This window comes from Prosopis cineraria, unplaced genomic scaffold (genome assembly GCF_029017545.1).
Source record: "Prosopis cineraria cultivar Desert tree isolate PC_DT_omini unplaced genomic scaffold, ASM2901754v1 PC10, whole genome shotgun sequence".
In the NCBI taxonomy this organism is placed as follows: domain Eukaryota; kingdom Viridiplantae; phylum Streptophyta; class Magnoliopsida; order Fabales; family Fabaceae; genus Prosopis; species Prosopis cineraria.
In genome coordinates, this window is record NW_026555341.1 from 1,627,123 (window position 1) to 1,654,381 (window position 27,259).

General features: G+C 36.2%; 3 protein-coding genes across 10 annotated transcripts; 1 reads left to right on the plus strand and 2 right to left on the minus strand.

The window, feature by feature from the left end:
- Positions 1 to 2,289: 2,289 nt before the first annotated feature.
- On the minus strand, positions 2,290 to 8,907 carry LOC129322685 (toMV susceptible protein tm-1(GCR26)). 6 transcript variants are annotated; one of them, XM_054969018.1, is made up of 11 exons: positions 8,643 to 8,907; positions 7,599 to 8,252; positions 6,948 to 7,154; positions 6,414 to 6,629; positions 6,085 to 6,301; positions 5,236 to 5,483; positions 4,357 to 4,535; positions 4,011 to 4,264; positions 3,607 to 3,759; positions 3,116 to 3,151; positions 2,290 to 2,639 (listed from the first exon to the last, which is right to left on the minus strand). In XM_054969018.1, exons 1-9 carry the CDS (start codon positions 8,889 to 8,891, stop codon positions 3,608 to 3,610), a joined length of 2,376 nt encoding a protein of 791 aa, XP_054824993.1. In that variant the 5' UTR covers positions 8,892 to 8,907; the 3' UTR covers positions 2,290 to 2,639; positions 3,116 to 3,151; position 3,607. The 6 variants fall into 6 exon arrangements, with proteins under 6 accessions (XP_054824993.1, XP_054824992.1, XP_054824994.1 ...); XM_054969017.1 differs by having other exon boundaries at positions 2,290 to 2,688; XM_054969019.1 differs by lacking the exon at positions 3,116 to 3,151.
- Positions 8,908 to 18,989: 10,082 nt separating this feature from the next.
- On the plus strand, positions 18,990 to 24,128 carry LOC129322330 (probable methyltransferase TCM_000336). 3 transcript variants are annotated; one of them, XM_054968616.1, is made up of 4 exons: positions 18,990 to 19,385; positions 19,489 to 19,896; positions 20,011 to 20,283; positions 21,845 to 23,558. In XM_054968616.1, the coding sequence occupies exons 1-4, from the start codon at positions 19,311 to 19,313 to the stop codon at positions 21,905 to 21,907; spliced, it is 819 nt and encodes a 272-aa protein (XP_054824591.1). In that variant the 5' UTR covers positions 18,990 to 19,310; the 3' UTR covers positions 21,908 to 23,558. The 3 variants fall into 3 exon arrangements, with proteins under 3 accessions (XP_054824591.1, XP_054824592.1, XP_054824590.1); XM_054968617.1 differs by lacking the exon at positions 21,845 to 23,558 and adding an exon at positions 23,801 to 24,128 and having other exon boundaries at positions 18,997 to 19,385; XM_054968615.1 differs by lacking the exon at positions 21,845 to 23,558 and adding an exon at positions 20,652 to 21,237 and having other exon boundaries at positions 19,006 to 19,385.
- Positions 24,129 to 25,324: 1,196 nt separating this feature from the next.
- Positions 25,325 to 27,197, minus strand: LOC129322331 (uncharacterized). Its single transcript, XM_054968618.1, has one exon. It carries the CDS (start codon positions 26,615 to 26,617, stop codon positions 25,838 to 25,840), a length of 780 nt encoding a protein of 259 aa, XP_054824593.1. The 5' UTR covers positions 26,618 to 27,197; the 3' UTR covers positions 25,325 to 25,837.
- Between the last annotated feature and the right edge of the window lie 62 nt (positions 27,198 to 27,259).

The following is a 27,259-nucleotide window of genomic DNA, read 5'->3' on the forward strand; positions in this document are numbered from 1 at the left end:
AATTTAAACTGTTATTTTAATTTTAGGTCTCTGCATCAACCCCAGTCATCATTTGAGTTCAAGTAATCAAGTGACTTTTCATCATATCAACTCAATTTGTGGTCCAAACAACCAACTCTCATGGCACCACCAAGCTCGACAATACGCGCCACCCTATCCAAGTGAAAAATTTCAGTCCTCAAGGTAATTCTTGGAGCGTGGTTTTGGTTGCAGGATGCAACGACTTAATGAAATATGTCTAGGTGTGTTTTGCTATTTCATTTTTGCTTTTTTTGTTTTAAATGCCAAAGCCGAGAAAGCAACCCAGCAAATGAAACAGTAAGCATGTTAGACAGATCATGCCTCGTAATATTTCTTTGCTTTGTTTTAAGTTTCAACAACACACAATGAGCGCTGTTCCCCATTACACCCATAACTTTTCAGGCAACAGAGCATGAGAAAGCAGCTGCATGTGAGCACGGGCCACAACCTGCAGTGGGTGTTGGGTCTTTGAACTCGAACAAAGAATATTAAATCATGACGTGTTGAATGCAATGAATTGGGTTGGCAACTTGCGGGTCCACCCAATATCTCCATGTGTGGGTGGTTCGTTGGGGGAGATATCCATCGGTTTTTGGTAAAGTTGGCGTGGGCCATAGTTTAATGAAGATGGAGTACACTAAGTTGGAGAAGAATGATTTTTTTTTTTTTGGCCTTACTCTTCATTTCTCTCATTTTATTCTCATGTTAGATTAAAATTTTAACAGTTCATATTTAATATGTGATAATATTATTATTTTAATTTTATATAAGATCTATAAATACATTTGAACCATTAAAATTTGATTTAAATAATTTAAAACTATAATATTTTATTTATATATTCCATGTAAAATTAATAATTTTACAAAAAAATCAATTTGAACCATTGAAATGTTTGATGAATAAAAAATGAAAAGTTGGAGAAAAGGAGATGCTCCTCTCCTTAAAACAAATAAGATTTTTTAATATAATTTTATTTTTAATAAATTAATTAATTATCTTTAAACTAATACCGTCTTTTTATATTTACTTTTATTTAATAGGACGTTTTTTCTTAAACATAAATATAAAATAATTTATTTATTAAAAATATTTTTAAAAAAACACATTAAAACAATAAAAGTCTTACATTTTTTAACAATATTCGTATGTTATCTGTTTTTTATATTAAGTTACTTATTCTGTAGATTAAATTTCAAAAGTCAATGATAAATTCATCAAATTTTTTGGCCAACTTGTCAACAAATATATATATATATATATATATTAGTTTTTTTTAAAAAAAACTTCAATATATCTCAAATTTTTATACAAATCATCTACTCTTCCATTCTTTATTATAAAACATCTTTAATCATCTTACTCGAACTAAGAAGATATGATTACGTTATTAATTTTGTTTGAAATATAGTAATAATTTTACCCATGTTTAAATTAAATATTTTTAAATTTGCATTTCATTTTTCTCATAAATAATAAGTTTAAATAGAGATAATAGTAAAAAAAATAATTAATATTTTATTAAATATCTTATATTAAGACTCAAATAATTTTTTTAGGGAGCTCCTTAATTACAAGAGTGCTAGAGACAGTACCTAATATAATGACATTAAAATGCATCGAATCCATTCCCATATAAAAAAAAAAAAATGAATTGAATCTGGATGGACGCTTATTAATTGTACTGTGGTCCCATATTTATATGCAATTGATTATTTTTTATTTTTTATTTTTTGGAGGCATGAATGTGTAAATGAATTCTTTCTTTCTTTTCTTTTCTTTTCTTTTCTTTTTTTTTTTTGGGCCTAAGTAAATGCTTTGACATTTTGTCCTCAGCTATCCCGCCAGTGTGCCGTCATCGACAGCAGACTGCGGCTGTCTATCGTGGGACCGAAGCTCTGCTTCTCTCATTTTAGCCTCAAGCTCTTCGTTTTCGATCCGCTTTTGCTCTGCAAGAAAGTCCAGAAGGTCCCGAAGAGCGGAGTGACAATCACTTCTCTTCAAGAGCTGCTCAGCAGCTTGCCGCTTGAGCAGGAGTGACGTGGGTGGCAATGATGGCTTCTTCAATCCGCCCTTGCATTACTATGAGTTCCTGACAGCATCATCATGCAAATCGTCATTTTTAGTTTAGGTCTTTGGATCATATATCTATGGTCACCGTCTGTGTTTTAGTGACTTTTCATTACATCAACTCAATTTCTTCCAATTAAAACACTCCCATCATGAAACCAACAAACTCAACAATAATGCTTGAACCTGAGAAATGGGTCATGCCAATTTTGTTGCTTATCAGGATGCAAGCTAGGCCAACCTGTCCTTTGTGTTTAAGGATCATGGCAATCTCCATTTTGAAGAAAAATGTCTCAAAATTCACACAGCAAAATGGTTGACTTTGGTTTATTAGTCCAAAGCTCAATATTGGTTCCACATGATCATAATTACTTCAATGCCTGCCTTATAGTTTGGGCGAACTCAAATTTTCCTAGTAAACGCTTTAGCCTGCCTACTCAAATCTTTCATCGCCAATTCTCCACCCTTCTTTGGGGCTACATAAAGAGTTTTCTGCTCTTCTTTTCCTGCTCCTCATCTATTTTCCAAGCCTTCATCATAGTTTGCATCTGGTAGAGAGGAAAAGAACTTGAGACAGACTTCAACAGTGTCGTCCTCCTAGCAAGATTTTAAAGTTTTCCTTGTCAAGCTACAAGCTTCTTAGCCATCTTCCTCAGCAAGGGGAGGAAGGTAGAGCATGCCATTTTTTTCAACTCAATTTGCGCAAAAAGGATAAAAAGTGTTGTTTGAAGACAAAATCTACATGATTAAATGCAAAGAAGGCAAAGCATTGTTCAAAGTTCAAATGAAGACAAACTTTGCCATAGATTTAATGAAATAGGAGCGTGTTGTAGTGGCAACCAAAAGGATTTTCTCTTCAAGGACAGGAGGTAAAGGAAAAATATGCAAAGGAAGAAGCCCTCAAGATGTTCAGCATGGAAGAATGGAAACCAACTACTTTCAAGAGAATCAAAAAGAGAGATTTAGCATCGAAGATGGAGCTAAAAAGGTCGATGTAAGGCCACACAAGAGTTTTATAGGTTACCTGATGTATTCGACAACCAAGCCAAATATCATGCATCTGCATACAATAAATACGTTCATGCAGAGTTCCGGTGCAATTTATGTTTAAGCAGCAAAATGAATACTTAGAATATGTGATGTGAAGAGGTTCTTTGAATATGTGATATTAGTGTAATAGGTTCATTGGGCTTTTTATCATGTAATGGGCTAATTGGCCTTAGTTTTAGGATAATGATTTGTAACGGATTGTCATCATGCTGTCTGGTATGGGAGGCTGTTTCACGTAGTAACGGAGCGTATGATTCACACAGAGAAGCAGTGCAGGACAGAAGCTGCAGTGAGTTATACATTGGTCTCTATTATAAGTGAATTTATACATTGCTTTTGCCTCATAATTTCCAAATCCTCACACCCTCAGTTCTTCAAAATTTTATAATGTATTAAGCATTCACAAAACATGACAATGATTATGTTACATGATATTGGCATTTATAAATTGCAATCAAGTTGAACCTCAACTAATAGCGATTGACTTGTATTGTTTAATTGTGCTTGTTATTGCCTGTTCCACTGGTAGCCTTTCCATGCTTGAAGCTCCATAAAAGCCATGGACCCCCTTGGTTCTCTTTAATACGAATTCTGCCTCTTTCGGACCAGTTATTGGACCTACAAAGTGCAGCACGTGCCTTGTTAATAAACCGTTGTAGTACATCAGAATTATAGTTGGAGCGGATATTGGCGGGGGAGGCTATCGCTCCCATGGTTCGGTATATCACAAAAACAAAAGACAGAAAGATTTATCTATTCGTAATATTCAATGCAAAGATATATCCAATCAATCCTAAACAGTAAACTTATTAGCCAAAGCATGAAAATGTTGAAAAAAGAAACAAAAGACTGCTAGGTGATCTGTTTACCTCCATGGCAGAGCACAATGACCCTGGGATTGATCCTATGTGCAGCATCCGCAATGGCTTGTACACGAACTACACTTTCCTCAAGGGAAACAGCTGTTTTTGCACCTATGGAGCCTGCTGTAGTGAGACCCACATGGGCCACTATAATATCAGCACCAACTTTAGCCATTTCAATTGCTTCATCTTGATTGAATGCATACGGGGTTGTCAAAAGACCCAATTTATGGGCTGTATGGATCATGTCAACTTCCAAGCTGGTCATTGAAAAGGAAAAATTTGCAAGAGATGTAGCAATCCAACCCAACTAATATTATATTTTAAGTATTCCATCACAAGTCACACCTACCTGTAACCCATTCCTGTTTCTTCAAGATTTTGTCTAAAATTACCATCAAATAGCCCAACAGTAGGAAAATTTTGCACTCCACAGAATCCTGTTGATTCCACCTGCTTAAGGAAGTAATCCATCTGTCGGAAGGGATCAGTTCCACATACACCAGCAAGAACAGGTGCCTTCTTTACTACCTGAAAAGAAAATTTTGATTTTTGATGTGCCTAAGAAAATCAAAACAAGAATGAGGAGAAAATTTGGTAACCCCACTAACAACATTCAAAATCTCAAAATATTGGTCAACATTTATAAAATAATTAACCTTACTCCAAAAGTAAGCAATTCAAAATCTCAAAATCTCCTCAAGATTCTTGCTAAGGATTTGAAGGCCAACACCGCATCGTGAAGGAATAGGCTAATATTATATTGTTCTTTATGTTCTCATATGCCACTGCCTTGTCGGCTTATGGCTTTGTTTCGCCTATTTAAAGTCTCTTGTTTTGATGCGGTTATATGAATGAAATTTCAGCTGGCCGACAAAAAGTAAGAAATTAAGGATATTAAAGCTACTTGTAATTTACCATGCAGAAGATGACTAGGGCCAAAATGATTTCATGCAAATCTTTGTTCAGTAGTGTTTATATGAGAACCAGAGAAGACAAAATAACAAAATCCTAGCCTTTACTTTCACCTTCTTTTTTGAAATCAAGCTGACCAAGACAAAATATGGAATGAAAGGCTGAAGCAACCAAACTAAGTGGACTCGGTCACTTATCACACCTTTTCATCAACTATTTGAAAATATCCTCTCTTTGAATTTAGAGAAATATGTAAACTTAAATGATTCTATGTATAAAGAACTTGGATGGAACAAGCAAAACAATGGAAGCATACTGGCAAAACTTCATTGGCCATGTCAAGCACTACAGCATTGGCATCAGCAAAAGGTAACAATCCTGCTAAGGATCCTCTACCGGCCATGCGAAATCGCCCTGAATTGTACACTACAATCAGATCAACCCCTCCAACTTCTTCAAACTTGGCAGATATTCCTGTTCCTGCACCAGCTCCTATTATAGGAACTCCTTTATCTATTTCATGCTTCAATTGCTGTAAGATCTGCTGTGTTTTATCAAGAGTCTCTGCCAAGTAAGAAGGCAATATCACTTCAGAGTTCAGGCATAAGGAAACAAAAAACAACGGCCTAAAATAATGGTTAAAATTGGCAACAGCTATTTTTTCCTAGTTAACACGCCAAGGGAGAAAAAGGGAGGGGGGCATTAGCAATGGATAAACAGTTGTTAGATCAACATCGTTTGGGTTCCAAACAAAGAACTAAATAAGAATGCAGAAAAAATGATTTTGCTAAAAAAAATGGTAATTTGTTGCAGGCAACCCAGTACAGCGGGAATTTTGGACTTTTTTTGCAAGACCAGCTGACTTTGGCCAGTATCATTCCTCACAGATCATCTCCCATACTGGCAAGTATGGGATAGGATGTAACCAACATGTCATCGAAAACTTGTAACTTAAACCACTCCAGTGAGTCATGGAGAAAAAGACATCTTTCTTCTAGCAAACAAGATTTGGGATACCAACTTCATTGAGAACAGTCTAGGCAATTCAAAACAAGAATAAGGAGTGTCATAGACCATAACTGTAATTGACTTATTTTAGCCATTATTGAAAGTAGGCATATAACCAATATTTTCAAGGTGGGGAAATGTTAATTCAAACTAGAACCTGGTCTTGCATCTGGGAAGTCACTAGGTGTGTAGAGAAAAGCTCCAATGCTTGATGCAGTTGAAACATCGTCCCCATGAGCAGTTTCTACAGATCCAGGAATGGCAACTCGCGGGTGACTAGAATTGTTAGTATTTTTATTATTGATCTCTACGAATGAATCGACCAATGCATTTGCAAATTCAGGATCATTAATATGATATGGATATACTTTTACCTGCATAATACAATACTTTCAAAAATAATTAATAAAAATCTTTTTGAACAATATAAGCAGAACTAAAGGTTACAATTAGGGGAGAAAAACCACTGCTGGGCAACAACTGTACCTGTCTATCATCATTTGTCTGAATTAGACTTTTTAATTCATGAATAAGGGCACCTGTTGCTTCTGGATCATGAAAAGGCTTTCCTGGTGCATCTAAAGCAGATACACCCTTTTCTGGAAGGCAAGCACAGATCTTAGATGATGACTTCTTCAGTTTATTTGCTATGAAATCAGCAAATTTTTTGTTCTCGTCTACTGTTGTTCGCACAAGGGAGACCTGGAAAGATAAGAATTATATATAATGTTAGCTCAGCCACAAAAGTATATGGAACACCAAATCACATCAAACATCTCTAATTCAAGCAGATGATACAATGCATTTACAAGATTAAAAAGCAAAGACAAAACTACAAGGCTTTTGCACTCTAATAAAGCTTAGAGACGAGGCTAATTTCCATTTGAATAAAAAGACTGACAAAATCATCTGTAGTGCTGTCAATATTAAATCAAAACAACGACCACAGCAAAATGTGACAGGTATTCTGTATTCATACAGAGATCAATACATAATATACTAGCCTTTTACATTTATGACCTGCTTATTGTGTTCATATATATTTCTCTGTTGAAATTGACGAGGTATGGTATCTTTGGCTCCAAAGTTCACCATGTCTAATGCTCCCACGCTCAAGACTAAAGGGACTTTCTTCTCTATGATAGCATCAAAGCGTGAATTATCACAAGCCATGACACCTCCAACTATGTGGTCTGCTACCTCTGTTGTAGTGACGTCCATAACACCCTAAGAAAAGTTTAAAGAAAGGCTATGCATGAAAAAAGTACAGACAGAGGCCGGCAAACATGAAAAGAATCTAAAACCAAGGTAACATTAGTAACTTCCAAGAGATTATCATAATTCATCTGATGAATCTCTGTACGTAATATTCTGAAATAAGTGAGGCCTCATAGTTTGGCCTTGAAGATTATACATAAATGTAGTGCATCTCCTCGTAGTACTAAATAACAAGCATTTACAATTAAATGTGATGTATGCATTAATAGCAAACTCCTTTTCGAATTCACTGGAGAATTTTCTTATGGTGATCTTCCAAAGAAGTGAAACTCCAATGCTCTGAAAAAATTAGTCACTTAAACTTAAGATCGTTAAAATATTAAAAAAAGAAGGAAAAGAAAGAAAAGAAAAGAAAAGAAAATAGAAAGAAAGAAGTAGGCAGAAATCCTATACCTGTATAAATCCTTCTCTAACTAAACTCTCCATAGCTCTGCCACCAACTCCAGTTGCATGGAAGATCAATGTCTCATACCCTTCATTATGCAATCTCTCTTTGACAGCATTAACACAAGGAGTGGTAACCCCAAACATAGTTATACCAACTGTAGGTTTATCTTGGACACGAGAATCTTTGACGCTCTGAATCCTTCCTATAACCATGCCAGCAAAAGCAGCAGCTGCATTAGATAAGATGACCCTGCTGACGCTGTTAATACCAGCAATATCCACAATCGATGGGAGCAATACTAAATCTGATGTTCCAATGTAAGGTTCAGTTTGACCACTTGCTACCGTTGATACAATAATCTTGGGCATTCCAACTGGAAGAGATCTGAAGGGGGACGATATTAGAGAAGTCCCCCCGCTGCCCCCAATACCAATAACTCCGGCAAGAACTTGATCCTTATGAGAATTCTTTAAGAACTGTTCAAGTGCTTGACTCATAATTGCAACAGCTTTGCCTCTGTCATCCGGAAGCGATGTTGGAGCCTGTCCATCTGATCCCTTATAGCAAGAGAGAACATCTTTTCTGGAAACAAACGAAAAATTGTCCAAACCGTCTGCCTCGTTTGGACCAGCAGACACATCTACCACCACCAATTCTACCTGTAATTCCAGGAACAAATGGTTAACAAGTGCTATGCACAAGTCACGATGTTAAAATAGAAAGGGATTGACACGAATTGTATGCCTGTTATTCGAACCATTTACTGCATTCTATTCTAGGATATGTAAACCAATCAAGTCGAATAATACGTTTTTCATGGAGCATTTAGCAAGTTTTTCTAATTTGAGAGGAATGTGAAAAATAGTTTTAGCTTCAGCTGCATCTGATATACGTAAAGACGACAAATGCATTTTCTGTTCGATAAGGTTGCACGATTGATTAACCGCAAAAAATTTGAAATTCAAGGATTTTATATTCTGACATAATCGACCAAAGACAATTGCGGAGAATAGATTTTTCACGTAAACAACAAGAAAGTCGCCGGGTACCTTGACAGAAGAATGGTCGGAGAAGTGATTGAGATTGGAACGAACTGAATCAGAGAGGAAACGGAGCTCCTGAAGCTTAGTATCGACAGTTCCAATGCAGAATACTCGAAAAGTGTCATTGAGGTCCACCATGGTAGAGACCGGGAGCAGGAGGTTGGTGGGAGAAAATGGAAGTTGAACGAGTGCAAAGAGAAAGTCGTGCCGTCCCGGCTCACATCGTCGTGGGAAAAGCATTCTGCGGTGCCACATCGGAGATGACCGCTCTCTTTGATGCGGATTTGTTTTTTTTTTTCAACCGATCTATGATGAGGATTTTTTTTTTGCCGGAAAAGTCAATTTTATTAAAATCAAAACAAAAACATTACACACATTAACAGTTAAAGCCCAAATAAAAACACTCAAAAAAAAAACCTAAAGTTACAAACTAACACACAACTAATAAAAAAAAACAAAATACAACAAAACAAAAAAAACCAACTGAAAAAAACTAACAAAAAATCAATGATGAGGATTAAATTAAGTGATCTGAGCACGTGCCACGTGGATGTGCTAGTTAAGCTGGCACTATCTTCCACCTTCCATGACTGAGACCGGTCCCTACTCTTCTTTTTTTAAAAAGAAAAAAAGCCCAAACTCTTTTTAATTTTATGACGGAAGAAGAGGGCCTTGACCCAGAATTACAGACTACAGGGTTGTAGCATGTTTTATTGTTGTATTTGCTCAGGATATTTTCTTTGGGCCACATTATTTAATTTTGTACTTAGTATTTCTTTGTTTAAGGTTGGCTTAAATTGCCTTTATCTGTTAGATTTACGTGCATTTAGCATGATGAGCTTAGGAAGTCCTAATAGAAGCCCAGTTGTTTGAAATGGACTTCATACTGTTGAAGTAAAAATCAGATCAAGTAGCTTCTGTAAATGAAACTTTTTATGGTTCTAACAAGCATTTAAAAAAACAAAGAAAACTAAATATGAGTCTCTACAAACTACGATACATAAAATCTAGGAAATGAACGACAATTTTCACAACTTAGGACAAGTATAATTAACTTAACTTTTTTTTTTGTCAAAGGTATAATTAACTTTACCAGAATTTTTACGTTTTTATATTGATTGATAAATTGGTGTTGATATTTTGTTTTTATCACCGACCAAATGGCACTCATAAGTTTTTTGGTTGCCCAAGACATCTTCACAGTTGACAGTTATAAAACTAATTCTTTAAAGAATTTGAATATTTTTTAAGGAGTTGTTTTCTTTCAAAAAAAATATTTTTACATTCACCTCCAAGAAATGAACTCACTCAAAGTCATAAGCTGATTAATGCATTGGTATTCCCATAGACCATCCTGAATAAAGAAGATTGGGCCTACACTGTAAATTGTTGGGTCAAACTCCAATAAACGATTAAAAAGCTTGAGGCTGAAAAACGACAATTAGAAAATTAGAAAGTGATGAACATTAGAGATTTATTTCACTTAAAAAAATAAGAGATTTAAAGTGTAAAATAAAACAACTATATATAAGAACTTTATTATATATATACATGGGCGACGCTAGGTATAATTTAGGGGGGCAAATGCACCCCCTAAACTTGAAGAAAATTGTAAAAAAAGGTTATATATTTTCACTATTTTGCATCTCTTAATTTAAATATTTTGCACTCCTTAACCTGATTTTAAAATTTGAGTTTCAAACAAATTTTAAATATTTTCATATGAAGCCCAAATGTGTGTGTGTGTGTGTGAGGGAATGAGTATAATTAGATTATAAATAATTAAGGATTTCTTCAATAATCAAATTAAGAAACTTATATTTAGTCATTTATATTTTTTTTAATCGGGATGATTAACTAAAACAGAACAAGCGTGTGGTTTTTCAATAATAACATAATAAGTATATGGTTTATGCATGTTGGCATATAATTCCTGAATGAAAATATGTTTTTCCTTTTTTTAAATAAGAATAAAATATTTATTATATTTTTTTGGCCAGAAAACACACTTCATATAATATTCAAATTGAAAAAATCCATTGGTAAAATACAATGAAATCGATACTTACATTTCTGATCACAAAGATAGTGAATGTGGATAGACATCAAGGCAAGAGAAGTCATTGGGATGAAAAAAATATTATATATTCCCTCCGTCTCATATTATAAGATAATTTTAGATAAAATATCATATATCAATAAACCTTATTAAATACACTTAACAACTTTATTTTTTCAAAATAAAAATATAAAATTTTAAAAATATTTTTTATTTAATAGCTTTAAATCTACAGTTAATTAATATTAAATAGAAAGAAAAAAGGTAGTATTAGAATAAACCTATTTAATTATGGGAAATCTCCTCCAATTGATAGAAAGAAAAATGTCTTATATTTTGATATAGCAAATCTTCTCCAAAAGTGCTTTATAAAATGGGACAGAGGCGTATATAAACAGATATTTTATTCAAATTGAAAATTTCAAAACTGAGAGGAGTTAAGAAATTAGGTCATGTAAATTGAAATGCTTACAAAATGTAAAACGAATAGAAAATTGATAAGCTTGATGCATATTATTTTTTTTTTAATTGATTTCTTTTACAAGTGTAGGCTTCCTTCACTTAATCACTAGACCCAATATGGGGTTTAGAAAAAAGTTTAGAAAGCTATTAGGTTGTCTTGGGCACAAATTATTGGGCTTAAGTAAGGTTTTCTATTCCAAGCTATTCGATGTAGCAAAATTTAAATTTTTAGAGATGCAATCAGTGTGTCATAACATAAAAAAATTTGAGAGAGTGAGGGGAGGACAAAAGAGGCTTTACTAGATTTTGTGTCTAGGTGACCATTAGAGACTAGTTTGAGCTTCCAAATTACTAGATAAGCCTTATCTTCTCTTCTCCTTCATCTTCTATGCATTTCCTTAAAGTTTTTTTAGGTTGTGAGTTGAGACCTAATTTTCCAGCCAAGCTCTACCCACCTTAGTTAATTTAATGGAGTCTAAGGGTGTTCTTTTAAGTTTATAATCATTAGTTTATGTTAATGGCATTGGTTAGTGTCATTACTGATAGGTTTGATCTTAACCCTAATGCTTAGTAAGCTAGATTAAGCTAATAAAGTGGGTTAATAGTGTTAGTTAGGCTTAATGATGGTTAATTAAGCTAATGGAAGTTTGAAATGTGGTAGATTTTGGTTAATGGTGCTTAATAAGGGAATAAATCCCTAATCATGATTAAGGATTAATTAATGAGGATTCATCATTAATGATATTTGTTAATCTAATACGTAAATTAACTACTCTTGGAGCTTGTTGATTTGTTAGAAAGCTCCATTGAGAATCTAAATTGTACTCTTAGAGTGGTAAACTTAAGGGTTAAGGCAACTAGGAGTTTAATTTTTGTATATGATTGTGTTTGCAATTTATAAGTTAATATGCTATGGTATATGTTACATGGAAATGAAATTTGCATGATTAATGATATTGGGATTAAATGTATGCTTGGTGACATTATGTGACAACTAGTGTATGAATATAGTTAGACATGCTTGAGTTGAGTCTATGATGAATAGGTTGCCTAAATTTATGGTATATTTTATATCAGATGATGATGATCATATCATTTAATTTGGGTTGAGATGACTATGGGTATGTCATTACACTAAGTTGAAATTTGCACGATCATAGATGAGTGGGAGTTCACTTGAGATAGGGTATAGGGTGATATGATAAAATTCTATATGGTGTGACCCACTGAGAGTTGCACATAATGATTGTCATATTGTAAATAAAAGTATTTAGTATTGTCAATATTCTATGAGAATTAGCATGGGTCGGGCACAATGCTCAATATCACATGTTCTTGTAGGGAATAATATGAGTCAAGCAGTTATGACCCTACGATAATTCAAGAAGAAGGAATTTATGATCCAAAAGTGAGTGTGGGAGTGTTTTGTTGAGTAACCCCTCACAATTGAAAGGCAAGGCTAATCCAATCACACAGGTTAGACCTATATGAATTAGTAATCCTTGAATTCAGTTAAAAGATATAAAGAGAGAAATAAAATAGTTGCATATGATCATGCATTATATCTATCATTGATACTTATGTTGCAAATGTATGATGTGATAAGTTTGATTACTTGCTTTAATTGTTGGTACTTGTCACACCTTTATATGTTTTAATTAAATTGCTTAGTTATTGATATTGTATAATCTCACTCCTGTTTATTTATACTTTTCCAAGAAATGCTCAAGATATGGGCAAGGGGGAAGTCTCGAGTGTTAGAATACATGATTGTCCTTGTAAAGTCTCTAGTCATTCATGTGTAACTAAATTCATACTTGCTAATACTAGGGTTTATTTTGCATATGATTAACTATTCTCACTTACATGAGGCCTTTTTTGTAGACTTGAGCATTTTCTTGGGTGGCCTCTTATATTTTTGAGTTGAAGGCCAAATGTGCAAGTATATGTTATATCGTTATTGATAAACTATAATAGTTTACAACAAGTTTATGCATGCATGTTAGTATTCGTATTCATGTAAATAGTATGCTTGCATTAGTTGATTAAGGCTAGGGACTTGAATTAGGGTGTTGGGTACTTGGTCGAGCAAGTGGTACACTTTAAGTCTGAGGTGTCTAGTTTAATGTCCTTAAATTTTAATTTAGTTATTTAAACCTAATTAGATTAATTAAGTTAATTAGAAAGGTATGTGGTTAAAGATGTCTAACGGGTGTGTTTGGTTGTATTTCCAACCTTAAAAGTAGGTTCAAAGGAAGTCAGGCTACCCGAGAATGAAACGAGAAAGGAAATTTAAAGACAAGGCTCTGTGCCACATGCCGTGACTTATGGATAAGATCGCTGCAGTGCATGTGTATTGACATGCTTAGGAAGAGATCTTCTTTATGCCATACGCATAGTCAATTAGAAATAAGATAGCTAAATAAAGTAAAAAGAGAGAGGAAATAAAAGAGAAATGAAAGGGAGACAAAAATGCTCTGTTGGGGCTTAAGGAATCTACAGTAGGAGTATTTTATAGCTCATAAACATTAAAGTGAAACTTTTCACACCTAAATCTATCTTTCTCATCCATTTTTTTAATATTAGAAGTTAGGATTTGATTGAGAATGATGATTTTCAATCTATATAGGTTATGAGTCCGAATTCATTGACTTAAATAAAGTAAATGGGAGTAGATTAAGCTAATGAAATCTAATATTTATGATTGTATGAGGATCAATAGTTGGGGAGCATTTAATATGCAAAATTTTCCCACAAATATGTTAGTTGGAGCAATGTAGCTATATTAACAGCTATATAATGTTAATGTGGGTGAGAGGAAGCCAAGAAACCCTATGAGTATTTTTATATGAGTAAAAAATAAATTTTGAGAGTAAAGAAGTGTTAAGTTGAAATCCCTACAAACTAACTAAGGTTCCTTAATGGTCTTACTCATTACCTTTAAAGAATCCCATAAAACATTACACTCATTTACTCGTGGTTCTCCATAAACAAGATAGGCCCAAAAATTATCTTGAATGCGTAAATCAATGATATGACAATGAATAATTTGCATGTTAGAGTATATGTACTCTAGTTTCACATCAACTTCATTCTAAAAAATCTAAATCCCTCCTGCAAAACCCGCCGCTTTAATTTTGGTCTAGTTATGAAAACCCAATTTACGAACAACCTTATCAACTTCTTCCCCACAAATCCTAGTCTCAACTAGGCAAAGCACATCAATCTTATGTCTAGAAACAAAATCTTTAATTAGGTGTGGGAATGTCTTACCCCTAGCACCTCTACAATTCTAGTGACCAATAATCATTAAAAGAAAAATTAAAAACAGGAATAATAGTGAAAAGGCGAACTTACTCACCCATATCATCATCCTCTTCTATAGTGAGATCTTCAATCTCTAGTATTCTCACAAAAATCTAGGTTTCCATGACCACTTCATCCTCGTCACTTTCAATTCACATTAAATCATCATCTAATGTCAAAGGCATATTGTAAATTGGACGATCATGGCGTTTTGAAGGTAATTCAGTGTGATTTAAGTCAATTTTCCTGCCCTCCTTTTTAATCTGACCCATCCAAATTTCTGAGGTTACTATTGTCAACTGTAACAGCCCTCCTGGGTCACCACTGCCTCTCCAGGGTCTTTTCCCAGGCGCTGGACAACACACATGTCACCACATGATTGCCGGCTTTCCCACTGGTGGTACAGTGGTTATTCCTCACCCCACCCTCACGGGGTCTTTTGGAACCTCCCCAGACTCGAACCTCCAACCTCTACCACCTTAACGAAGTTGAGGCGAAGTCTAGTACCATTGAGTCCAGTTGACTCAGTGGTACCAGACTTCGCCTCAACTTCGTTAAGGTGGTAGAGGTTGGAGGTTCGAGTCTGGGGAGGTTCCAAAAGACCCCCGTGAGGGTGGGGTGAGGAATAACCACTGTACCACCAGTGGGAAAGCCGGCAATCATGTGGTGACATGTGTGTTGTCCAGCGCCTGGGAAAAGACCCTGGAGAGGCAATGGTGACCCAGGAGGGCTGTTACATTTTCCCAGGCGCTGGACAACACACATGTCACCACATGATTGCCGGCTTTCCCACTGGTGGTACAGTGGTTATTCCTCACCCCACCCTCACGGGGTCTTTTGAAACCTCCCCAGACTCGAACCTCCAACCTCTATCACGTTAACGAAGTTGAGGCAAATTCTGGTACCATTGAGTCCGAAAAAGATCCTAGAGAGGCAGTGGTGACCCAGGAGAGCTGTTACATCAACCTCATGAGAAAGCCCATCTTGATTAAGGCCCTTTTCTTGCCCCTTCAGACATTTATGTCCACTAACAGATTGAGGCCTTACTTGGTCCAAATTTCCTTCTACCACCACATGAATCCTTTGACTACTTCCAACGGTCTTAATTGTCAAAGGCCCATTCTCTCCTTGCTTAGGATACAAGCTCGAAGATTGATTTACTTCCTCCCCATTCCTTTTTGACATTTCTACTGAGACCCAATTCTTCTTCCCTTTGCCTTTTGAATTATTTTTTGTATTTTCTAACATACCCTTTTCCACTTAGGGGCTCGAAGAGGCTTTTTCCTATAATTTTTGAGTCTCCTTCAAGCTATTATTCCTAGCCAGTGCAGAAATCTCTCCCATATCTTTCCTTCTATCTTGCATCACTTTCTTCATACTAGCTAGCTCCAAAAGATTTTCTTCCTCTGACAATTTGGCAAGTGCCGCATACCAAGATGTGATGTGAACTTTATCCTCCCATGCTTGGTTTCTTCGCCCTTTAGAGTTGTTGGGATTGGATTATGAGTAAGGGCTTCTTCTTGTAAAGTGAGTTTTCTATTGATTTCTCACTAACGTCCAACCACCATAATCTACACCTGTTGTAGGACCTTTAATCATCTCCATCATCGAAGCCATGATTGGTAGGGGTTGTTTCTCAGCTTCATTTAAATGGACAGAATCTTGTTTTGTAAGCTAAGGGCAATTTTCCCTTCTATGATTGTATCTATCACAATTAAAACAAATCACATTTAAACCTTCATACATAACATTGAAAAGAGAATTTGCAACAATAATTTTCAACACATAGATCTATCTCCACTTAGATTCTAGCATACCTCCTTCTTTCAGTTTTAGCATTATCACCATTAAAGGTATTCATGTTCCACCTTAAGGGTTCTTCCAATCCTCTCCCCTAATCTCATGATAAAATGCTAGTTATAGCAATGAAGAGAGATATTTGGGATACAGACCCAGAGAGCCATCCTACCCAGAGAGTTTTGAAGGGGATCAAAGAAAGGAGACCATCTCTGTATAACCACACAATGCCTACATTATGATTCAAGGTACTTCGAACAAAGCTCTCTTATAGTGAATCCTCCAGTTATCTTTATCTATAAATTTCACTGAGAAGTAGTTATTTGGAAGGTTTATTACTTTGAATGCATGATTAGGAATTCCCTGAAGCCTGACCAACCATTCCTTGAGCTTCTTCAAATACATTTTTTCCCTAACACTTTTAAAACCAAAGTATACCTTTATGGTTTGCACCATTCTTTAAATTCTTCAGCAGAGATAGGAACCTCAGGATATATGCCTTTAAGTTGTTTGATCTCCTCCGAAGGTTCTGGCAGTTCCCATAGGACTTCATCCTCCTCACCAAAAAGGTTCTCTTCATCCACAATAATATCACCATTTGCCACCCCATTGAACCCAATGAGAGAGTCCAATGGGAGAGTCCTTATAGGATATTTGTTTCGATCCAATCTGATTCACACCATGAGAGGGTTCTTCATCATCTTGCTTATCTTCCATAGGAGCATCTATGATATCATTTCCATGGATAAGCTCCTGAGAGTTACGTAACTTTTTATTTCTGCCATTGGTTGCAGAGTCGAAGGGTGGTTGGTCAGGTGGCTGCTTTCGCAAGCCACTAGGATCCGACATCATCCTAAAAGCTAAACCAGAAAACCAAAAAGAAAAGAAACTAACCCTAGCAGAGCTGCAAAGTGGGGGTCCTTTGACTTTGCCAATCCAAGCTAAGTGCGCGTGCCTAATCTCCCTCTTCCTTCTTCAGTATTCCCCTCCCCACTCACCCCTCCTTGTAAGTCAGTTCCTTTCTCTATCAAACTTGACATTATCACTTTAAAAAGCTTTAGCTTCTCGTGTCATGCTGCATTATAAACTCTCCTCTATCTCTAACTCTATCAAATGCAAATGATACTTCTACTGCCACTGCTACTCATTGCATCCGAATAAAACAGAATCTTCCCTTACACTCACGGAGAATTGATCAGATCCACTGCACACATTAGCAATTTGAGTGTTTGAATCAAAACACCATTTTGTCAAATGCTAGCTAGTGGACCATACTTTTAGGGATAACATAACACGGGTCTCCAACCCCAACCAATCTCCCGTGCTTGAGTTCAGCAGATCATGATTTTCTTAAACTACCACCACTTAAAATCTCAACTTCACACAGCAAAATCAATCTCCACTACACAGTGACTCATCAATCAAGTTTGACTGCTATACGCAAAGCTGAGATCGGCCTGTCCCGTACCCTTATTCTTGAACCAGGACCATAAACCAGTGGGTGTGAGTGTGAGAACATCAGGCCTACTCCTAGAAGCAATCATGCTTGCCTGCTAGACCTGTTCCAACCTTATCAATTTAGCTTCCTTTTTTATTTTTGGGGGGGTCTTCTTGGAGAGTCCCATTTCACGCTCAACTATTATTATTACTAACACATCGCTGGTCCCAAACATGTGAGTGCCAGACGCATTATATTGGAAGAAGAGAAAGTTACTTTGCGCCTTTTTGGTCCCCCCCCCTCCCTCTACCTTTTCCTTTTCTTCAATACCTCCTCTAACTCCTCTGTGCATTCCTTAGTTATCAGTTATTGTCAAAACATCCGAGCTAACATTATCTAAAAGGAAGATAACATTCAAAGGACATGTATCTGTGAAATTTTCGATGCTGCAACTGCAGCAATGACCCTGTGTAGAAGAGGTACTAACGTGTTCTCTCTTCAACTCCAATAAATGCTCCACTATTAGGCTCATTCAAATAGAATTCTTCTGAATATTTCCAAATTTATGTGGCCTTCAAGATATACAGTCTGTCTCCCGTGGAAGCTATACTATCACATTTTACCACTTTACTAACATTTATTTATCGATGGATTACTTGTAACATCAGGCGCCCCAACCTCTAGGCACCAACACATTAAGGACTTTTTGAATTTTTCTCTCTTGTATATATTGGTTGAACACGTAATTATGTTCATGGTACTGCTAGTTTCAATATTCCATTTTCAGCTGCTCTAGTGACAAATACGCGAGGCAGTGTGATTAAATGCCAATATGTGTCCATAAACTTTATCGTCCAGTGACGAGGGCCAACTAATTATAGAGTATATGGTTTGCAGGTTCATGCATCTAACTCTAACTATAACTCTATGAAATGTGGCGTTTTCATGGCACTATTAGCAGCGCTCACGAAGCAAGTGATTGGGTCATCGCACACTTACGCCCCTTGGCCTACACGTGTCCTCTTCCAATTGCTTCTTTTGACTTTCATCGATTAATTAAAGGGATCAAATTATCATGCCGATACCAATACTGATGATTTAATAGACTCAAAGCGGCTGCGTCAAAACAAAGTTGTTCTGACTGGTTCCCTAACAATGTTGGTCCATTTCCTCTGCTCAATCATATCACAACCTATTGCGTTTTTGTCCCCGCCAAACAGTCAATTTCCACTGCACCCACTTTCCTTTTTCATTCAAATATTACTTACTTAAATCGAACCTTTTTTGATGACTTCAATTATTTGGACAACTACCAACAGCAGCCTAGACTTAGCCTTGTCAATTTAGAACCATGGGCTTCGTAACAGTGACGCCTGCTGCACTGGTTTCTGATGGTGAATGAACTGTAGCATAATGATTATAACTCATGACGCTCTCACGGACATGGATTCCGAAGTACCTTGGGAAGTAATATGTTTTTTCTTTTTAAATTCCAATAAACGAGAAGATAGCGAAGCATAGAAAGAACTGGGACCACATCATCCAAATTTAAAAACAGACCAAAGCTTCACTAACCAGAGATCAAGGTAAACAATACCTAGCTCGGTTCAAGATGGATGTAGAGAAAGTGTTTCACATGACTGGAGGAATTGGTAGCACGAGCTACGCCAAAAATTCCTCCCTCCAGGTACTATATTTCTATCTGATCTTTCTGCAAATCTTTGTCATTTCTATCTAGACATTCATTTTCTTTTGGTTAAAGCATGAAAATAACACGGTACGTGCTGCAGAAGAAAGGAAGTGACAGGGTGAAGCATATCATCATAGAGACGGTGAAGGAGCTGTACCAAGCAAGCACACCAGAGAGCTTGGGCATTGCGGATTTGGGGTGTTCCTGTGGACCCAACACACTCTCAACCATCAGAGACATCTTTGAAGCCATCCAAAACACAAGCCAGGAGATCCACCGTCCAGCTTCGGAGTTAAGGTTTTACCTTAACGATCTTCCCACCAACGACTTCAACTCAATCTTCAGGGCCCTGCCAGATTTCCTCAGGTCTCTCTGGCATGACACAGAAAGAGGATCTTCTCCTTCCATCTTCATGGGAGCCTACCCTGGCTCTTTCTATGGAAGACTCTTCCCCAACAATTCCTTGCACTTCGTCCACTCCTCCTACAGTCTACATTGGCTTTCCAGGGTGAGTCGCGTCCTTTATATATGAGGGTCAAACTTTCGAGCTTAGTGCGTACTTAGAAGAAAGAACATGTTACGTGTAGCTAGCTAATGGTGATTGGTGATATATGAGACGCAGGTTCCCCCAGAACTGTATGATGAAGAGGGGAAGTCGATAAACAAAGGCTGTATATCCATTTGCGAGTCAAGTCCTGAAGAGGCGGCGCGGGCATACTACAAGCAGTTCGGAGAAGATTTCTGGAAGTTTCTTAGATCGAGATCGGAGGAGGTGGTTGTCGGGGGAAGGATGGTGCTCATATTTCTGGGAAGAAGAGGGGCGGAACATGTTGACCGAGGCAACTCTTTCTTCTGGGAAATTCTTTCCCGTTCCTTTGCCGTTTTGGTCTCCAAGGTACAACGCTTCTGTGCCAAAATTATTCTCCCTTGCCGTTCTATAACCAGGAAGATTATATTTAGATCGTTAGTAAAAGTGGTAAAGAAATAAAAGAAGTTAATAAAAATCGTTCCATTTTGATATTTATAAAACAAGAAAAATCTAACAAGCTAGTACTGAAGCCGATTTAACAGCACTAGAGATCAGAAATAGTTATATTCTGAAGTAACAAGAGACATTGATATATGTTACATGTATTTAAAAAAATAATGAAGCAATGATTAACATATTAAAAATGTTACATGCATGAGTGAATGTTGTTAAGATTAGAATAAATCATGATGCAAAGTAAAAGTGAAGGAATCTGATTGGGATTGTGAATGAAGGGAGAGGTGGAAGAAGAGAAGGTGGATTCGTATGAAGTGCCATTCTACGCACCGTCAAGGGAGGAGATAGAAGATGGGGTGGGGAGGGAGGGATCGTTCGAGGTGGAAAGGCTCTTCACATGTATCTCCGACGAGGCGGCGGAAGAGGCGGCAGACGAGGGTGGGATGAGCCGCGGGAAGAGGGTGGCGATGGCGGTGAGGGCCATCCAAGAATCAATCATAAGCGACCACTTCGGAGACTCGATCTTGGAGTCCTTGTTTCACACGTACGCCACTCTCCTGGATCAGCAGATCGCCCTTCACCCTATCCGACCCCTCACTTTTGTTACCGTCCTCCGAAAACTATGACGCTGTCCTGATTACGTGATCTCCTTTTGCTTTTATGTATCTTCACACCTTCTACGTTCCTGCCCTCCACTTACGTGCATGCCTCTTGCACCTTTGTTCTCAACACCCATCTCGTCCTTCATTATATGTACCTTCTTTCCTTACCCAGTGGCCAGTACATGTAAACCCGTTATGAATACATACATTTGTTGGAGCAAAGAGACAATTAATTAAGGCTTGTGAAATTTCAGTTACATCATTTTAGGTTTACTTTTTTGGCCAACAACATCTATTCTCTAAAATTAATATCTTTTATTAATATACAATATAATACAAGTGATATAAAATAAACTTTAACATAATTAAAACTATATTAAATGATAGGATAAAATTAAAAAGAAATTAAGAAACGAAGATATTGCTTAATTAGTGATTAATAGTTCCGGAGTCTCTTTACTTTGCAAGCATAGGTTAACTCACTTGAAGAAAGGAATTTCAACAAAAAAAAAAAGGGGTAAAATACAGTGTCTAACCTTTATAAAAGTGGGAATTTAAATTGGTTGAGAGAAGCCAATATACATATGCTGGCAAGTATATTTCCGAATGTTTTCACCAATACAATTCCAAACACACTTAGGTGATGGGGCTTCTCACCTGAATTACCCCCGGCGATTGTATTCTGGCAAAATATTAAAGACTTGAAACACCTGGCCTCTATATAAATCATAACGAACCTGACATGACAACAATTAGAACAAGCGGGTTTATTTTTATGTTTATTGTCATCAGTTCCCAAACCGCAAATCCGCAATAGATAAGACTACCAGGCTTATTTAATTTAATGACCACGGCATTACTATGTTCAGATGCTGGACAAGGAAATTGAAAACCCAGACTGGGAGGGCAATGAATGCTCAGGTCACCCATAAAGCGACTGCCGTTTCGGACCTTAGAGATATCATGGGCCGGGCCCTTGCCTACTTTAAAAGCCAAGCCACAGCCAATATGTGGATAACAACACACTAATTATTTTCTCATTCCAATCAGCCATTTCTGCTTTTGCACGCTTGCTGCTTCTGTCCCTTCCACTGTTTGACGCGTGCCCTAGCACAAATCCCACTATTTATTTCATTGTTCCCTTCCACGTGCCATGGTAAACCTTTTTTTTTCTTCAAAATTTTAATAAAAAAAAAACTTTGGGACTCAAATACTCGAAATTTGCCTCCCAAGACAATAATTTTCCCGAGCTTTTCATGTCTGAATGTTCTGTGATACAGCAGTTCAATAAAACCAGGGTTTCCCCTTCCCTGCTCTCGATGGCCCACGGAGGCATGATGAGCACCCACTTCAAAAGGGTAAAACCCTTCCGGTTTTGGGTATGGGGTTCTTGGATCGTAGCTTCAAAACGATAGACATTGATGATGTTGCAGTCTTGGTTACTTTCTTCTATTTTGTTCACTCTGTGCTGCCTCAGAGGAACCTTTTTGTCATGCTCAAACAACGTGGAAAACCTCCCTTCTCTTGCTTGTCCATAGAGAATCCAAAATTTGAAGCACGCTTTTTGTTTTCGTTTGAATCCCGAAACCTTGGTAATTTGAGGTGGTTTATTCATTACCAAGTGGTTTTGGGATTGATAGAGCTTTTCAAGCCAGAGGGGTCGCCATCACTGGCATGTTCATGTTGAGAAAGAAGACAGCGACGACAAATATTAGGTTCCCATTATTCTTCTCAAAGTTGAACAGCTTGCCGTTTCATAGAAATGAAACATATTTCGAATGAGACTGAGATTCTGAGAATATTAACGCCGTATTAAACAATAATAATAGAAGGTGGGTTCCGAGTTTTAAGAGTAACTCGAGAGAGGTTCCGGTTGGGTTCGCCAACAACGAATAGTCATGGATAAGAGGAGATAGAAGGTGGCAAGTTTTGTTTAAGATGGAATCGGAGTGTGTGTGTTTGCTTTTTGTCTCTGCCTTCATTAAAGCAATGGTCCCTCGGTACCCTCCACTAACACGGGATTCCCCATGTCCACGAAAATAAATTTGTGGGCGACGCCGTGTGTGTTGTGTGTGACCTTCCAATTTTTCAACCTTCAACTTGCCCTTCCTTCTCATCTCTTCATTATTACTAGTACTCTGTTGCGTGATGAACTTTAATGAAACCACATATTGTCTTTTGACCTAGACTTTTATCTAAATCCCACAAGAAAACTATCTGAACCCATTTTCCTGGAAGTGATCATGATTCATGAGTCTTGCCAGCTTCGGTGGAAGGCCATAAGAACTCAACAAGGGATAAAGAGGTGTATATTTTGGAAAGAAAATTAAGTAGGTTTGGCTGGCCATATGAACCAATGTAGATTCTAGTTAATCTTTTCACACATGATGAAAACTGAAAGTGCTACAATAAAAAGAACTCTTTTCTATCTCATTTAAAAGGCACATTTAAAAAAAATTATTTAACCTCATTTATAAATTATGATATAATTTTTTAAATAATATTAAAAAATATTTTTAAAATTATCATTTATGAAAGAAAAAAAATAATATAATATTTTTTTTAAATTTATTATACAGAGACAATTAAAATTTTACGCACTTATATTTTTTATATTTTGTTTATAACAATATAAATAAAGTTAATAGAAATAATTTATAAAAAATAAAAAATATTTATAATCAATACCACACTTTTCCTGACGAAGTGTACCGGAAAGCTCTTTGACCGAAGAAAAACACAATTAATTAAGAACTTGATCGACAGGAGCCATGGAATATGAAAAGACTTGATTTGATTGGCTTTTGATGGGACCATTCTTTCAGGTTTCCCGGGAAGGCCAAGTTTGAAGTTCGTTAAAATAAGACAAGCAAAATGGCATAAAAAAAAAGATGGCAATAATTCAAGAAATCGATAGCCGAGGAAAGTGAGTTTCTCAAATATCTTGTATCTGAAGAGCCGAGCGTGTGGCTCCCCAGGTCCATGACACTATCGTTTGAGTATTTCACAGTGTTAATTTTTTTTCATTTTTTAATCACAAATTCATTATAATAATAATAAATAAATATTATAAAATTTTATTTTAATATTTAATAAACAAATAAATATTAAGATGTTAAAATTAAACTTGAATAGTTTAACTCATTAAAATTTGACTTAAAGAGTTTATATATAAATTTTAATTTGAAGAGTTCAAATTTAAAATTATAACTAAAAATATTTTATAAATAATTTTTATTTTATTAATTTTGCACAGTTATTTATCTAGAATAAATAATATTATTCAAGACATGGTCAAATATTAAATATAAATACTTCTCTTAATAAAATTTTAAATATTAATTTATTATAGTGTAAGAAATTAATTTATTTTGTGAGATTTAACTCATGTTTTAAATTCTTCATATTATTTTTTTATATCTTTTTTAGTATAATTTTGAACTATTTAAATTAAAATTTTTATTTAAATTATTGAGGTTCAATGTTAACATCTTCATATTTATTTATTTATTAAATATTAAAATAATAAATTTATAATATTTATTTATTATATTATTATAATGAATTTGTGGTTAAAAAAAATAAAAAATAAATAAACACTGCCAAACGAAAGTGTTTTAGTGCTGAGCATCACGAGCACCGAGACCAAATCCGGTTCTCCAGTCCATCATCCGTGACTTCAAGTACATTAGTCTACGACACGGCATCATGGTCTATATTTCTTTTTCTTTTTGATTGGAAGAAGAAACCGAAGCCAAAGAAAATAAAAATGTTGTTTATATAAACTATTTTTGCATATTAAGTATTAACGATTTTACTGTGTAATACGCAGAGCTTCAAATAAATCATAATATTCATTTTTTAAATATTATATTAAAAATTATTACAAACTTTACATTTTATATCAACTAATTTTGCATCACAAGGCTTTTGTTTTGAGGAAGGAATTTTTTTTTTATTTGTATGAGCTGTTTAAGAATTATTTTTTTAATGATAAGAATCGCATATGCAAATGATTGTAATTAGATTATTATTTGATTGGTATTTGCAATTACCATACGACACCTGTTTAAATGACGTTGGTTAGAATACAGTGCGGGAAATTTTCTCACATGAACCCTCCAAATATTCAAATAACGAATAATATCTTAAAAATGCATATTGGAGATAACATAATGGAATCGCACACGGATGTTCATGTTATGCTATTCTGATGCTGTTTAGAAGAGTAGCCATTCAAGCCTAATAGAGAATGGATCAATGGAATGCAATGCCATCCCATTCCTTTCGGCGTAGCGGCAAGGAAACAAGTTTCCACTTTTGTTTCTTCCCCTCTTTACAGTCCAAAATATACCAATTCTTTCCAGATCCCTAAATAATTGATCAAGTTTACAGATATGGCCCGAAAGTTTGCAACATATCCCTCACAGAAAAAGAGCAGTTCTAATTATTTTAACATGTCGTGACACATAAATTAATATATTTCTTAAGCAACTATCAATGGAAATCACGGTCTCCTCATTGCAAAAACAAGAACAAAACAATAGATACGATACGCTAATGTCATTTGTTAATTACTCAACATGTATATGTATATATTTTTTGCTATTCTATGATTTATTAGTAGTGAGGAACATGATAGAGCATATCATCTTGCAAACAGGAGAATCGTATGAGATAACTGACAGTTTTGTTATTTTATATTGATATGCAAATCCAGAAATTAACACTGTATAGGGCATGCAGTGCCATTTTTAGTTTTTTTTTTTTTTTAAGGAGGATTTAGAAGGCAATTTCCATTGTCAGTTTCTTTTCCTAGCTCTTGCTTCTAAATTCTAACCACTTATTTACTTCTGGACGGTTTAACTCTGTTTCGGAACAACAATGGCCAACGATTCTTCTCGCAGGAACCTCACCTGCTTCGCAATGAACGCCTCTATGGTGCGCTGAAACTCCTCGTTGCTCATCTTATCATGCGAATATAAATTTTCCCACGGATTGCCGCAGGACCTCGCCGTTTCTCTGCACTTCTCGGTCTCCGATCGCCGGAGATTCCGCGTAGCCTGTTTCGCTGACGCTCCCGTCAAGTTCTCCGACTGGCTTCGCCGATAAACTTTTGGGTAGTCAGATTCTATTTCCGCGCTTGAATCGGTATCAGTGTGCGCGTCGAATTCAACCTGATTCTCAAGTGTCCGAGCAGTCGTGTTGTCAGAGACAATCTGCTTGTCCTGGCAGTGCATCTGCTCCGCCACACGCGACTGTTCAGCATGGACTTCCAACGGTAACTCGGCATGATCCGCGTTCTTCTTCGTCAACTCCAGGAAGAGTTCCATCTCCACATTGCGACCGTCGGAGTTTTGACCGGTTACTCGTCGGGAATTGGCGAGAAGAGTGGCGATGATTGCATTGGAGATAAAGAAAACGAAGAGAGGACTGGCGATGAGGGCGGCGAAGCTGTGGAGGTAGAGGCGGGAGATTTGGACGGCAGAAGAAAGGCAAGTGAGTATCCAGTAGAGGAGGAGCAGAGAGGTGCAGAGTTGTAGAACACGAAAAGTGTGGGCAATGCTAGTGTAGAGAGTGTAGATGCGCATGGCGAGGGCCTTCTCCGTTTGAAGGTTGCTGAAGAAGAGAAATGCGTCCATGGACTGGACAGGGGGCGCTTCTGAGTGGAACGAAAAGTTGAGAAGAAAGGGAAAAGAGGAAGTGAAAAAGGCAAGGGATGGGATGGGAGTGTGAAACCAGAACGGAAACAGAAGTTGGAAGGCACAGGGAGAGAAGGGATGGGTTGTCTTTTGAGTGTTTATTTATTTTTATTTTTTTAAGTCAAGTCTGCGAGACACTTGCTAACTGGACCGTTTCCGCACATACGTGCTCCTTATATACAGTTTTTCACATTCACACTGCCTTCGCCATTTTTTTCTGAACTTACATTTTTTTAACTTGAGATTCATCAATTTACGTAAAAAAAAAATTGATATTTTTCTTATTTTATTAAATTTTTCTCCTTTTTTTAAAAAAATAAATTTCATGAAATTCACAAATTTTTAATTTTAGAATATTCATTTTCTCTTTTTTTTAATCACAACACTTTTTCCTTCTACCCCTTTTCAGTTTTTCAGACTTCAGTCATGTGTTCTCTTTCGTTCAACCGCAATTTCAATATATGACACCAATGACTGCCCTTTTTTTTGGTTTATATTATTTGATCCAATCCTATCTGGACCTTTTTTATATGCCGCAGATTTCATACAATTTGTCCCACGAAAAGAAATGGTGTTGATTAT